This window comes from Polyodon spathula, chromosome 18 (genome assembly GCF_017654505.1).
Source record: "Polyodon spathula isolate WHYD16114869_AA chromosome 18, ASM1765450v1, whole genome shotgun sequence".
Taxonomy (NCBI): domain Eukaryota; kingdom Metazoa; phylum Chordata; class Actinopteri; order Acipenseriformes; family Polyodontidae; genus Polyodon; species Polyodon spathula.
In genome coordinates, this window is record NC_054551.1 from 6239327 (window position 1) to 6254837 (window position 15511).

Consider the following 15511-nt stretch of genomic DNA (forward strand, 5'->3'; position numbering starts at 1 on the left):
TTTTAATATGCTTTATAATAAACCTCTCTCTGCTTTACCATGCTTTCAGTACTTTTCAGTACATTTTATAAGGACCTAAAAGCCCAATGTGGTCTCTCTGTTTGTTAGGAAGGAGACAAGCTCATCAGGCTCTGGATTCATGAAGTGTACCGAGTTTTCTATGACCGGCTGATTGATGGCGACGACAGACTCACTTTCTTTAACATTGTCAAGGAGAGGACGTCAAGTCATTTCAAACAAAGTGTGGATAAGGTAATGTACAGTCACTTTAGGAGGTATGATGGCATTACATTTACCTGCCTTATTCAGAAGCTTGTATCTTTGCTTATGAAACCAATATGTAACAAAGTAAATAAACTGTATGCAGTATATAACTAGTGAATAGGTAAATCCACAGCAAATCAGTGAATACTTAAGGTAATTGCATAATAATAATAATAATAATTTTTACAATATTTTTTAATCAGTTGCTGAGCCACCTGACACCATCAGGGAAGGTGAGCGATGAGAACATCCGCAGCCTGTTCTTCGGGGACTACTTTAAGCCGGACTCCGACGTGAAGGCCTATGACGAGATCACCGACGTGAAGCAGCTGACCAGGGTGATGGAGTACTACCTGGATGAGTACAACAATGTCAGCAAGGCGCCCATGTCCCTGGTCATGTTCAAATTCGCCATCGAGCACAGCTCCCGAATCTGCCGCGTGCTGAAGCAGGACAACGGGCACTTGCTGCTCGTGGGCATCGGCGGATCGGGGCGGCGGAGCGCCACCAAGCTGGCCACCTTCATCAACAACTTCGATCTTTTCCAGATCGAGATCACCAAAAACTACACCACCTCCGAGTGGAGGGAGGACCTCAAGAAGGTGATGCTTAAGGCCGGGGCCGCTGGCAAGAACACAGTCTTCCTGTTCGGCGACAACCAGATCAAAGACGAGGCGTTCGTGGAGGACATCAACATGCTGCTGAACACGGGCGATGTACCCAACATCTTCCCTGCCGACGAGCGGGCTGAGATCATTGAGAAAATGCAGGGGGTGGCCAGGATGGAAGGCAAGAAGATAGACTCCACTGCCCTCGCTATGTACAACTTCTTCATCGACAGGGTGAAAGCCAACCTGCATATCGTACTAGGTATGAACTCCATCCTCTGAACTTCGAATTCATGTAATGTATGCACCTGTTCAAGAAAAGATGTGTGATGCGTAATACAGTACAGGCTTCAACTCCAAACTAACCACTGAAATGTCATGCAACTGGGTTAAAACCACCACCACACCACAACTTATATGTATTATTTCCACCTCTAATACTCTTTTTATAGTGCAGAATATATTTTCTTCTTGTCTTTACTGTAAAATGGTTTCCTTAGAATATAAAGTTTAAAAACAATTATTTGGTAATTTATTTTATTTTTTTTTCATCCTGGACTATAATGAAGCTTGGAGATGTAATTTATAAGCAGTAACATTTTTAACATTTAGCACTGCTTGCTTTTTCCATGGCACAGCTATGAGCCCCATCGGAGATGCATTTCGGAACCGGTTGCGTATGTTCCCCTCATTGATAAACTGCTGCACCATCGACTGGTTCCAGGCTTGGCCCACTGACGCTCTGGAAATGGTGGCTAACAAGTTCCTGGAAGAAGTAGAACTAGAGGATGGAATCAGGAAAGAGTAAGTGTGAATTGTTATCTGATTAAGCTTTCCATATTTTCTTGGTTTTCTACTTACCCAAGGAACCACGATGCTTCATTATATTCCATTGTCCTCATACCTACTTTGTTTGCTGTCTGTAATTTCTCACAGGGTTGTCGCAGTGTGTAAATACTTCCAAGAAAGTGTGCAGGTGCTCTCAGAGAAGTACTTTTCGACGCTCCGGAGACACAATTACGTGACGCCAACTTCCTACCTGGAGCTAATCCTGACATTTAAAGCCTTGCTCAACAGCAAGAGACAGGAGGTTGACATGATGAGAAACCGCTACATTGTTGGCCTTGAGAAACTGCACTTTGCTGCTTCACAGGTGGGCACATTTACTTCTCATTCAAGTGAACATACAAAGCTGCTTCTGTCAGGTTGTTGATGCCCCTCTTAAAACTCCTCTTATGAGTTTTGAGAGTCACCAAACCTTATTCCAGAAAGCATCTGTAGGATTTGCTGGACAATTACTAACACAAAAACATTCATTGAAATCTGGATTGGAAGTAAGGATTTTCAAACTCGGGAGAATAACTGTGTCACTTGTAAAGGTAGTTCTGTATGATTTTTAAAACAGGATTTTCAAATAGCTGTTACTTTCTTAATCTCCCCTTTAGGTCTCTGTGATGCAAAAAGAGCTTACTGCCCTGCAGCCTGAGCTAATTAAGACCTCGGCTGAGACTGAGAAGATGATGATTAAGATTGAACAGGAAACAGTACAGGTGGATGCAAAGAAAGAGTTGGTATCGGCTGACGAGAAGGTGGCTAACGAGGCCACTGCTGCAGCAAAAGCTATCAAGGTACACCCCTTTTTCCCTTTACAATGTTATTGTATGCCTTTTATTTACTGATGCCTTATTAAGAAGTAATGAACACTAGTTCTGGGTTTTGAGATAATCTAAAGAAAGGAACAGGGATCAAAAACATTAGAACTTGTACTTAGTATAAGGCTTACCTCAGAATTCTTTCTTCTAGTTATATTTCTTTTTATATTTCTTTTCTCTAGTTATTCTTTCTTCTAGCAATATGTTTAATTGTGATTGGGTTGCAGTCACCTGATGGACGGGGGAACCCAAGATCAAAATAATTGCATTTCCTGAATGTCTGTATAACATATTCATAGTGCTCCGCGTTTTCAGTTTTTATCTTTAAAACAAATTTCCGGGAGTTTATTTACATGTATTAAAATCGGGATAAGAGCGGTAAAAAAATATTTTTTAATTGAAACAGCCGTAACAATTGGGTGGGGAAAAAAATCTCAGTATACACACTTTACATGTGGAATGTGATGTGTAGCAGTTCTGGTTTCTGATTGCTCTTTATCAGACATGCCAGGGACATTAAACAATCTGTGCCACATTTTCCCAAGTTAACTAGTTAACGTTTGGGCAATCGCTGTGCTGACGGAAACAGCATCTGCAGAAGGTATGAACATGACATCAGCACAAAGTAAGTCGGGTTTATTCGCCTTGAAATCATAAAAATAAAATAAAATTGACAGAACTGAGTGGTGCAAGCCATCGGAAGATGCATCAAAAGTCACACTGGACATTTCCATCAATGCGTTCCATGTAAGTCTACCAACTAAAGCATCACCATTTTCTGTCAAATATTTACGATTCAGATTGTCTGCGTTAGGCAGTGTTTTAGCTGATGGACAGACTGTACTGTTGCATGAAGAGGCTGATACATACCTCTGTAATAAACAGTGGCTGTCCTGCAAAGCACAGCGCTCTGGCAAACTCATTAACACAGTCATTCTGCGCTCTGTTTTATTATAACGTGTGTAAAAGCAGCATAAATGGATTTCTTGTCTCTCGGTTCGCTTTTTTGTTTTAGTTTACTGTGTCGCTTATTTTTCAGTATGTTCTTTTATTGTCAGAGCGAACTTATGTACCTCAATGCAGCAGTATTTGCAGCACTATATATCCTCTGCCTCATCTGACCCGCTTCTGCTATTTTTGCTTTTTGTATACTTTGAAACATTAATTTTCTTTGTAATTGTAATTTGAATGTTCATAAACTGATTTATGTTTTCTCCCCTTTCCTCATCCACTAAAAATATTACATTTTCGTGTAAGTATTTCAATTTAGTTTTTGGTCAAGCTAGTAGTTACTACACCCAGCAATTGCCACAATAATTAGATTTTGATTGGCCAACATAATCAGGTGATAGTGTGTTTGTGAAGTCACAGAGAACCACAGTTGAATGTTATTTGATCCTCTGACGTCTAAACGTCGGCTGTATCCTAGGATACAGTGTAGGGCTGCTTATTACAATGTCGGGGTCAAAATAAAACAGCATTTTAATCAAAATATTGTGCATTTCCTAGAAAATAGTACCAGGGTAATATTAAATAATAGACAAAAATCGTGCAAATCAATAAAAATTGACGTCCAGTTAAGAAAAAAAAAAAAAATCCTGTAATTTTTTGGTAAAGCTCGGAATAAACCGGAAACGCGGAACATTACATATTCAGTATAGCACCTAATCAGAGGTAGGTTATTAAAAGAGTATACGGAATGCAAAGTGATGCACTTCATTACATTCTTACTTTTCCCTACAGGATGAATGTGAGGGGGACCTGGCTGAAGCAATGCCAGCACTAGAGGCTGCTCTCTCAGCTTTGGATACCCTGAAACCCGCTGACATCACTGTGGTGAAGTCCATGCAGAACCCCCCTGGCCTTGTCAAGCTGGTCACGGAGAGTATCTGTGTTATGAAAGGAATTAAACCAGAAAGGAAACCAGACCCAGGGGGTTCAGGTAGGATGTTCCAGGAGTCACTGCTTTTCATATTAAAATATAGGCTGTCTTAAAAATTATAGTTTTATATCCTACAACTATTCTTGCATGACAGTGAAGGTATATCCCAGTTGTTTTGTTCGTCCTCAAAAAAGTTTTCCCTTTTCTTGTTAAAGCTTATAATTATGCTGTCAAACTTGAAACGGTAGTACAGGTAAATCGAGGTTTTAGGATGGAGGGGGCACATATGTCAAGAAGTGCACCTGCTTATAAAATACCATTATTATTATTAATCACCATTACCATCATTATTATAATTGTTTATCATTCAAACTCTTACACATTTGAAACATGTGACACTAACCATAAAAAGCCCTACTTCTAGTTCACTTTGCAGTATATACTAAGCAAGTGTGATTCACTTTTGATTCTGCTTCACTTCTCATTGGACTGAGCAGCGATCTTGAAACGAAATAACAAACCTAATATTGTACCAGTAACCAGTATATTGTAACCAGTATATTGATGATTCTTATTCTATTCCCCAATTCTAGGTAAAATGATTGAGGACTTCTGGGGCTCTTCTAAAAAGCTCCTGAGCGACATGAAATTCCTTGACAACCTTAAGGCATTCGACAAAGACAACATCCCGGCAGCCAACATTAAGAAGATACGGGAGAAGTTCATTGACAATCCAGAGTTCCATCCATCAGTAATCAAGAATGTGTCATCTGCCTGCGAAGGGCTCTGCAAGTGGGTGCGCGCCATGGAGGTGTATGAGCGAGTGGCCAAGGTCGTGGCCCCAAAACGTGAGCGCCTCAAAGAGGCAGAGGCAGAGCTTTCGATTCAGATGGAGAAACTGAAAATCAAACGAGCAGAGCTAAAGGAAGTAGAAGACCGCCTCCAGGCACTGAACGATGAATTCGAAATCATGAACAACAAGAAAAATTACCTGGAAAATAACATAGACCTCTGCTCCCAGAAGCTTGTCAGGGCTGAGAAGTTAATAGGTGGTCTGGGCGGTGAGAAGGATAGGTGGATAGAAGCTGCCCGACTGTTGGGGATAAAGTACACCAATCTCACAGGAGATGTTCTTTTGTCTTCTGGGATGGTGGCTTACTTGGGAGCCTTCACCGTTGATTACCGTTTGGAGTGCCAGAAGCAGTGGCATATCCTTTGCAAGCAAAAGAAAGTCCCATGTTCAGATGAGTTTACCCTGAGCAACACCTTAGGGGACCCTGTGAAGATACGAGCTTGGCAGATCGCAGGTCTCCCAGTCGACTCTTTCTCCATCGACAATGGGATCATCGTGTCCAACTCCAGACGGTGGCCCCTAATGATTGATCCCCAGGGCCAGGCTAACAAGTGGATCAAAAACATGGAGAAATCAAATAAGTTTTCTGTTATCAAGTTGTCCGATGCCAATTATGTGAGAACCATGGAAAATGCCTTACAGTTCGGTACCCCCGTCCTACTGGAGAACATCAGGGAAGAGCTGGATGCAGTGCTAGAGCCCGTGCTTTTGAAGCAGACATTTAAACAGCAAGGAGTAGAGTACATTAGGTTAGGTGAGAACATTATTGAATACTCCAAAGACTTTAGGTTCTACATCACTACCCGCTTGAGAAACCCACACTACCTACCCGAAGTTGCTGTAAAGGTTTGCTTATTGAACTTCATGATTACCCCCTTGGGGCTTGAGGACCAATTGCTAGGAATCGTAGCTGCCAAGGAAAAACCTGAGCTAGAAGAAAAGAAGAACAAACTGATTATAGAGAGTGCCGCCAATAAGAAACAGCTGAAGGAAATTGAGGACAAAATCCTGGAGGTCCTGTCTTGCTCCCAAGGAAACATCCTGGAAGATGAGACAGCCATCAAAGTCTTGTCTTCTTCCAAAGTGCTGTCCGAGGAGATTTCAGAGAAGCAGCTGATTGCGTCTGCCACTGAGAAACAGATTGATGAGACCCGCTTTGGCTACAGACCTGTTGCTGTCCACTCCTCAGTTATTTTCTTCTGCATTTCCGAACTGGCCAATATTGAGCCAATGTACCAGTATTCCTTAACCTGGTTTATTAACCTTTACACCCAATCCATTGCAAACAGTAAAACCAGCGAGATCCTGCTGAAGCGGATTAATAACATCATTGCTCATTCCACAAACAGCATATACAATAACGTGTGCCGCTCTCTCTTTGAGAAGGATAAGCTGCTCTTCTCCCTTCTGCTCACCATTGGGATCATGACAGGAAAAGGGAACGTAAACGATCAGCTGTGGCATTTCCTCCTAACAGGAGGCATTGCCCTGGAGAACCCTCACCCCAACCCAGCCCCTGATTGGCTGTCAGAAAAATCATGGTCTGAAATTGTGCGGGCATCCAGCATAGAAAGTCTTCATGGTCTGATGGAGCATGTCAGGTCCAACATTCCCAAGTGGAAAAAGATCTATGACTCTGCCAGACCCCACGAGGAGAAATTCCCAGATGAATGGATTATTCTGAAAGGAATGGAGCGCATGGTGGTATTGCGGTGTTTCAGACCTGATAAGATTATTCCAGCAGTACAAGAGTTTATCACAGATAATATGGGGAAGACGTATATTGAACCACCAACATTTGACTTGGTAGGAAGTTATAACGACTCCAACTGCTGTGCCCCACTCATATTTGTGCTTTCCCCTGGAGCAGATCCAATGGCAGGTAATGTGTCATATATTCCTAGAGGTAATTAGTCATATTAAAATACTGATCTCACTATTTACCATCAACCTTGTGCATAGGGTGAAATAAAAAGCCAATCAATAATAAAAATGTTAGAACTTCAGTGAGTGTGGCATGTTAACAAACCAGCAAGTTTTGATATTGAAATACAGTAGGTCACTTTCTTTTCTCGAACCTCTGCAATGTTCCTAGGTTTGCTAAAGTTCGCTGATGACCTGGGGATGGGAAGTACTAAGATCCAGACTATCTCCCTGGGTCAGGGGCAGGGCCCTATTGCAGCTCAAATGATTGAAATTGCATTTAAAGCTGGCACCTGGGTTGTGTTGCAAAACTGCCATCTGGCCACCAGCTGGATGCCTGCTTTAGAGAAGATATGTGAGGAGATCATCACACCAGAGAACACCAACCCAGAGTTCAGGTAAAGACATTCTCGCTGAGTTGGGGAGAATCATACAGTTCAGGATTCAGCCCTTAAAATCGAGCTGTACATAAGCTTCTGTTTACAACTTGTCAGTATTCTGTCCTTCATTCTTCCCCAGGCTGTGGCTGACAAGCTACCCTTCGGACAAGTTCCCGGTCAGCATTCTCCAGAACGGGGTGAAGATGACCAACGAGCCCCCTAAAGGGTTAAGATCCAACCTGCTGCGCTCATACCTCAATGACCCTATATCAGACCCTGCTTTCTTCAACAGCTGCGAGAAGCAGCAGGTCTGGCAGAAACTGCTTTTAGGGCTGTGCTTTTTCCATGCTCTTGTCCAAGAGAGAAGGAACTTTGGGCCCTTGGGTAAGCGTCTCCCTGTAGTTTGCATCAATATAATTTCATTAACAGTTTAGCCTTAACTTTGCTGTGCTTGTAAAAAATCCACATAAAATTCCAGCCTAATCTCGCAAGATAGTCAAGGTATATTCTGGATGTTTGCCGTTTACCAAACCATACTACACACAAGGGGGTTCTGCATCTGTAGGTAAAGCAAAGTAAAACAAACACCCTGCTTGACCTTTCATTAGCGATCACACACTACTACACACAATCATGTGCATGTCTTTACCAGGCTGGAATATCCCCTATGAGTTTAACGAGTCTGATCTCCGAATCAGCATGAGGCAGATCCAGATGTTTCTAAATGAGTATGAACAGGTACCGCTTGAGGCACTGACATACCTGACAGGTGAGGTAGCTTATGAATGAAATTCAAGAAAAATTAAATGAAACTGATATTCCCACAAACAAATGCTAAAAAAAAAGTAGATTGTACTTTATATAACTTGATACATGATCATTTTGATAAGCCTTGTAAAGCCTAGGAATAGGTACCCTCGGTAAAAGTTATTTACTTTGATCTCATATGTATTATGTGGTTATATGGTTCTCCATGAAGCTTCTTTATTGTTTATACTGTAGAACATTAATACACAGTGGCCTTTTTGCATTGCTCCTCTGCACAGGTGAATGCAACTATGGAGGAAGAGTGACAGATGACAAAGACAGACGTCTACTTTTGTCACTTCTGTCTATTTTCTACAACAGAAATCTGGTGGAGCAGGATAATTACAGGCTTTCTGAAGGGGATGCCTACATTATCCCGCCCCACGGTCCCTATCAAGTGAGCATTGTTATGATACATTTACCAACAAGTGTACAATAAAAACAGCTCAACATTTCCAGGTCACAGCAATTCGGAATAGAACGAAACGTATGACTAATTGAACAGTGAATGAATACTATCACTTCTGTCTTGTAGGTGATGAATGATTTTACACTGACAGGCATGTTGTATCGGTAGATTAGGCTGTGATAACATGCATTTCTGTTACATTACAGTCCTACATTGATTACATTAGGAACCTACCAGCAATCACAGATCCAGGGGTGTTTGGGCTCCATGAGAACGCTGACATCACAAAGGATAATAAGGAGACCAATCAACTGTTTGATGGGGTGCTGCTCACTCTACCCAGACAATCTGGAGGAGGGGGCAAGTCCTCACAGGTAACAAACCTTGTAATGAATTCAAATTGTTGGTTCTGTCAGCTCAAACCAAAACTGTATTGTCATTCAACACCAAATACTCTACACTTCTTGATTTTTTCCCCCAACTTGCAGTTTGAGTCTCTCAATTTCTAAATGCAATTTATGTTTACGTGGTGTTTTTTGAGATGCATTCTTCATCCTGTATCTTTTCATAACCATTTACCAACTGGTTCAGATTTCCTGGCTATGTTTTTGCATCTGAACACAAGAGCCGAGTGCTGAATCTGTATCTCTTTTCAGGAGGTTGTTGACCACTTAGCTGCTGATATTTTATCCAAACTCCCCAAAGACTTCAATTTGGAGAAGGTGATCGAGAAGTACCCAGTGGTGTATGAAGAGTCCATGAACACTGTCCTGAGACAGGAGCTTATTCGCTTTAACAGGTACAGGGACACCCCTTTGAACTGATCACATTTTTTTTACAATGCAGAACATGTTCCATTTATCTGGGGCATTATGGAACCTGTAACGCTTTATTTTAATTAATTTTATTAATTCAATTTATTTTTCACAATCACTGCGGTCCGGTATTGAACCACCGACCCTTGGCACTAAAGGCAGAGTTTCACTAAAGGGGAAAGAGGGGTCTGTAGTCATGTCTTTTATGCACACATACAGTGTGCCTATTCAGCCAGTAGGGGTCATTCATTACAAACCAATAGATTCCTATGACCCTGCACACTGCGGCAAAACAATTAGGTGCACTGATTGTTATTATTATTTGTATTATTATTTAGTAGACACTTTTATCCAAAGCGAATTAGAGACTGGGGGGGTTGAACATGCATCACAACTGAATTATGAAGGATTGAACCTGGAACCTCCTGGTAACAAGACATTTTCATTAACCAACAAGATCCTGAAGGCTATGTGGAAACTCCAAAAAAACTGAATCTTGCCTGGGAAATAACAACCTCCATTTTGAATTTTATTTTTGCCATTTTTTGCAGGCTCACCCAGGTCATAAGGAGTAGTCTCATAGACATCGGAAAGGCACTCAAAGGTCTGGTTGTGATGTCTTCGGAACTGGAGGATGTTTTCAACAGTATGCTGGTGGGCAAAGTACCAGGGATGTGGGCTTCCAAATCCTACCCATCATTGAAACCCCTGGGCAGCTACATAGCTGATCTCCTGGGACGCCTGCATTTTCTACAGGTATTGAAAATGACTTTTTTTTTTAATCTTGTGTAATTCAGGTAAAGATAGGAGAAGAATATTAAACACTTTTTTTTAATATAAATTGCTATTTTTTGTATGTAGATTTCACCATTGTCTGTTGCTGTTTTATTATCTGCCATGTTTTAAAAAAAGAGACTAGAATTGGAGAAGGATGTTGAGGGTTTTGATACCAAGGCTACAAATTAATCAGTATGGAAGTAAACAGCAATATCTATGTAATATTTACCAGATATGAGGCAAGCCTTTCTTACTGTGTACTTTCAATATCAAGGCCAAGGCATCCACAAAGGCATGTTATCTACAAGCGATTACACTGGTGCCAAGGGATTTATTTAACATTAAAAAAGCAACTCCCTGCTGGAAGAGGTAGCAAATTAGTTAGACTCAATTTAGAGGAACATGCTCCCTTCATTACTCCACAGTACATGTGACACAGAAATTAGGACTGCCCATGTTCACACCACCTGGCAAGAACTATAAAAGGACAATGGGTACCTCCTGTTTCCCAGGTGAGAGTTAAATAAAGAGCCCTGTGTGGTCTGGAGTCATCGCTGCTGTAGCTCAGTAACAGAACAAACCTTTCATAGCCTTTATTTACATCATATTTGCTTGCTTTGACGAATGAAGTATAATAAAATAGAACGTAAATAGCAGTCCTGGTAATGGTTGCATACCAGTGATTAAGCATAATAATAAGTCTCCCCCCCCCCCCCAGAACTGGATAGACAGTGGGCCACCCAATGTGTTTTGGGTATCTGGGTTCTACTTTACCCAGTCCTTCTTAACTGGGGTCTCGCAGAACTTTGCCAGAAAATACACCATACCTATTGATCATGTCGGGTTTGAATTTGAGGTAAGATTTATATTTTTCAAAACTGCTTTTGGCTCGTCCTGTGTGGTACAGAGTAGTAAACAATAAGTAATATATTAGACTTACCTGCAGCATGATATGATTTCATTATACAACAAAAAGTATACATATAGTATAAATATCATTTTACTAGTTGCAGCCCTTCCCTGTTCTCCCTTTCCCAGCAGAGGGCACTATTGCCAAAAAAAAAAAAAAGGAAAGTGAATTTAATCGGATTATATTTCATATTTATTGCCTCACAGCCTCCTATACAAATACGTTTTTAAGCTATTGGTGAAAACAGCAAAGACAAAAACAGTAGTTGCCAACCTTTTAAAATGTATTTAGGTATTGTTGTATATTTTCATGGATCTCAAGATATTAAAAGCCAATAAAGTTGTTGACAGTGTTAGTTTTTTTTTTCTGAATCACTGAATCAAAAAGCGTATTCTTCTAATGCTGTGCAATCCTACAAATAGGTCACAAAGCAAGAAACCGAAATGGAATCAAAGCCAGACGATGGAGCCTACATTAAAGGGCTCTTTTTAGAAGGAGCTCGGTGGGACCGCAAAAACATGGTCATTGGAGAATCGCTCCCGAAAATCCTTTATGACCCCCTGCCTATCATCTGGCTAAAGCCAGGGGACAGCTCCAGGTTCTTGCACGAGCGGGTTTATGTGTGCCCTGTGTACAAGACCAGCGCCCGGAGAGGCACTCTCTCCACAACCAGCCACTCCACTAACTATGTTCTTCCAATAGAGCTTCCCTCTGACAAGCCGCAGAAGCACTGGATAAACCGAGGTGTAGCCAGCCTCTGCCAGTTAAATGATTGATTTCAATTTGTGTTTTTATTTACAATTTCTCTGCCAAATAAATGCCATAAAATTACATCAGTACAAAATAATGAAGGAAACTGGGCTGGTGAAAGTCTAAGTACAATAGAGATGATGCAAGTTAAACACTAAGCTATTGTAAGGTGCCACTCTCCATCAGGGCTAAGTGGCGTTGTGTACTTTTTAAAATTGTTTTTGGTTTTACCCGCTGGTCTCGCCCAAGACTTCTTTAGATCTATAATTACAGCAAAAACAAGTATGGAGTGTTATTTTCTTTATTAACTTAAAACTATCCAGTTTGAACAAAGATCGTTGTATAATCTCAGATAAATAGCTATTTGAGGCTGAAAAAGTCATTAAACCTGAAATATTTCTGTATTTTATACAGTGCTATAGACACATACTGAGAATGCATATTGCAGTTACAGTATGCAGCCACCTGTTACCTTAGTCCAAGATCAGTGCTAATCAGGACATGTGATACCACACAATAATAATATCCTTTACAGCTATTGCAGTAAGTGACCAGAAGGCGAAGTGGAACTAAAAAATCTATACAACTGTCAGTTTGACTGGTTTATTTAATGCTGACATTAATTTCACCCCGGATTCAACTGAAATGAAAAATTATTTTTTTAAATATATAAGACTGTGACAGAAAGCATATGGTCTGAACAAGCATTAAAAGCCCTGTTGCTGCCCATTGGATTTGATAGTGTAATTTAAAGGCACATGTCTGTGTGTAGATACATGCATAGGCTACTTGAAAGATCCACTGTACAGATATTTGTTTCCTAAACACTTCTTTACAAATGGAACTGCAATATAGAAAACATGTTAACAGTTAACATGGACAAAACATAGGGAAGGGTAGTGCAGCCTATTATGCTTTAACCCAGAGGTTTGAAAAAACAAATTCAGACCTTCCACTTGTAAATGTATCAATCGTGATCTGCAAACATCCACATTCCCTACACGCGTAGAAGTTCCAAGAACAGTATCTATTCATGTCTGCCTTGAGAAGGTCATGATGTTTCGTCGTGGGAGTGTAAATATATGGGCTTCGCTTGCTTCCTCAGGCTTTCATAACCGTGCAGTTTGCAGCTGCCCTGGGTGGCAAGGCCTATGGGCAGGGTTGCCAGCTTACCAGCTTTCGACCTGGCACGCGGTTTTAAGGGAATTTGTAGCATCACTGTTCATTACCCTTTGGGTATTTCCATTCTCGCTGAGCCAGTCTTTTCAACACACCACTGTGCAGATCTTTTATTTATTTATTTATTTTACTATTGTTCCGTTAAGTTTGAGAACTACATTGAAATGTATTCTGCATTATTTTGCCATTCACTGCTTAAGGGGATATGATTATTAAAAAACAAATCAAGGGCAGCACAAACCCCACCCCCTTTCCCCTGCAACAAGAGCACAGAATTAAAAACATGCATTTTTCAGATGCAGTGCCTGATGTAAAGAACATAATTTTTTTGTCACTTATACTGCAGTCTGGTAATAATCTCATTTTGGCCAAGCATTCACTCTCGTCTGCAAAGTTAGTTGTCGAAAATATAGCACCATGCAAAAAAAAAAAAAGTTCTAGTTTATTATTTGTCATAACTGAAACATGACAGCCATAAATTATGAGTCTGCAGATATAATTTGGTCAAAAACAGCTTATGGTCTTGCACGTTCATTTATGCATAAAAACTTCTACTATTTTAAGGTTGAACACCAAAACACCACAAAACAAGTTTCTGTAGCTACTTCATAGCAGCCTAGATATCCAAATTCAAGGTCCCAAGTACTGTCTACTTGAGAGAGTAGACTTGTCACTCGGTCCTCAAGAGGTCATTTATTTTATTTTGTCACTTACCGGCCTGGGGTGTGGAATCCTGTAATGCAAGCCTTGACCAGAGAGAAACAGGATGCGTATTATTCCACAGCTTCAAAATAGGTATCAATAAAAAAGGCATTATCATAAAGCAACACAACCATAACAAATATACAAGTCAGACACCTGCATAATCTATAAGGGTTCAACTACAAATGAGAAATAAAACTGGTTTGTATGTTGCTGAATTTATCATATCTGATAGTGAGTGGCACCCAAAGTGTTAATTATGAACTGCTAAATGACAGAACTACCAAAACAAAAACAGAGAAAACTTTGTTGTGCCTGCCAAGAAAAAGTTAACAGAAACACAAAGACTTTACTAACATCGACCTCCTGAAATGCTATCTCTGTTCTGTGTTTAGGCACACAAAACACAGAAACACGACACTTCAAAGCACAATACAAACCCATGGGTGGCCCAAGTACTGAAGCTTGCTCCATTGACATTAACAGAAACTCCCCTCTGTGAAATGCTTCCTTGTACCTTGCTTACAGCTTCAGTATTGTCCTCTTTGCATTGAACTTGCTCAGAATACTAATACATTTAGCTGTGCTGTTATAACTTCCCTTTCTTTTACACCTTGCCAAAAATACAAACCCCTACTTATCCCAACAGGATTCTTTTCTGAAAATATACTTATTTTGGGAAATAATTATTAAACTTTTTGTTGTGTGTAATTCTTTCTGAACCACACCAGGAATCTATTAAACAAGTTGCCAGAACCAAATATTGAATCATAACCCATTCATTTATTTAAAACTGGTCTAAATTTGGTAAAACTATCAGTGGGAATGGTCAGTTGAGAGTGCATTAATATTTGCAGTTTAATATATATATATACCAGTCAAAAGTTTGAGTGCACCTGCTTGAAACCAGATTTTTCATGATTATCTATGCTTTTAACTGTATAAACTTGTCTATAAACACTTAATATTTCATTATATGATACATGTACTTATATAAGCTGATAATCATAAGTGAATTGCATTCAAAAATTTAATTTTTAAATGAAAATGTAAATCTTGTCAAAGGTCAATCTTTAAGACAAATCGCAAGAACTTTGCAAGTGTCTGTAACTGCTGTGGCCAAGACCATCAAACGATTTGAAGAAACTGGTACTCAGAATCAGAGAAAAAGTTAATTTGAGTCACAAGTCTGCAAAACCGGTGATTAACTGCCCCTGAAATACAAGCTCAGATAAATGCTACTAGAAGTACAGATGTAACTGTTCAGAGGAAATTGCGTGAAGCTGTCCTAACTGGAAGAATTGCTGCAAAGAAATAATTGTTAAGAGTGCAGAATAAGAGGAAGAGACTTGCCTGGGCAAAAAAACACTGAAACTGAATGTTAGATGAGTGAAAGTCGGTCTTATGGACCGATGAGTCAAAATTTGAAATATTTGGGTCCAACCGCAGAGTTTTTGTAAGACGCAGAGAGGGTGAGCGCATGAGTTCTGCATGTGTGGTTCCCACTGTCAAGCATGGAGGAGGCAGTGTCATGGTCTGGGGTTGCTTTGCTGGTGACAGAGTTGGTGATCTTTACCAAGTCCATGGCAAGCTCAACCAG

General features: G+C 40.3%; 1 protein-coding gene across 1 annotated transcript in view; it reads left to right on the forward strand.

The window, feature by feature from the left end:
* Window positions 1–13077, forward strand: part of LOC121330574 (dynein heavy chain 3, axonemal-like) — a 51560-nt gene extending 38483 nt beyond the window's left edge. The window contains exons 46-61 of the mRNA XM_041277184.1: window positions 109–252; window positions 468–1134; window positions 1511–1676; window positions 1809–2025; window positions 2318–2500; window positions 4268–4466; window positions 5000–7141; window positions 7355–7580; window positions 7702–7946; window positions 8215–8331; window positions 8609–8766; window positions 8985–9152; window positions 9435–9577; window positions 10145–10349; window positions 11089–11226; window positions 11703–13077. Of these exons, the coding sequence (XP_041133118.1) occupies window positions 109–252; window positions 468–1134; window positions 1511–1676; window positions 1809–2025; window positions 2318–2500; window positions 4268–4466; window positions 5000–7141; window positions 7355–7580; window positions 7702–7946; window positions 8215–8331; window positions 8609–8766; window positions 8985–9152; window positions 9435–9577; window positions 10145–10349; window positions 11089–11226; window positions 11703–12056 (5472 nt within the window). The 3' untranslated portion in view covers window positions 12057–13077. The remainder of the gene's footprint in view (window positions 1–108; window positions 253–467; window positions 1135–1510; window positions 1677–1808; window positions 2026–2317; window positions 2501–4267; window positions 4467–4999; window positions 7142–7354; window positions 7581–7701; window positions 7947–8214; window positions 8332–8608; window positions 8767–8984; window positions 9153–9434; window positions 9578–10144; window positions 10350–11088; window positions 11227–11702) is intronic.
* The last annotated feature ends 2434 nt before the right edge of the window (window positions 13078–15511 follow it).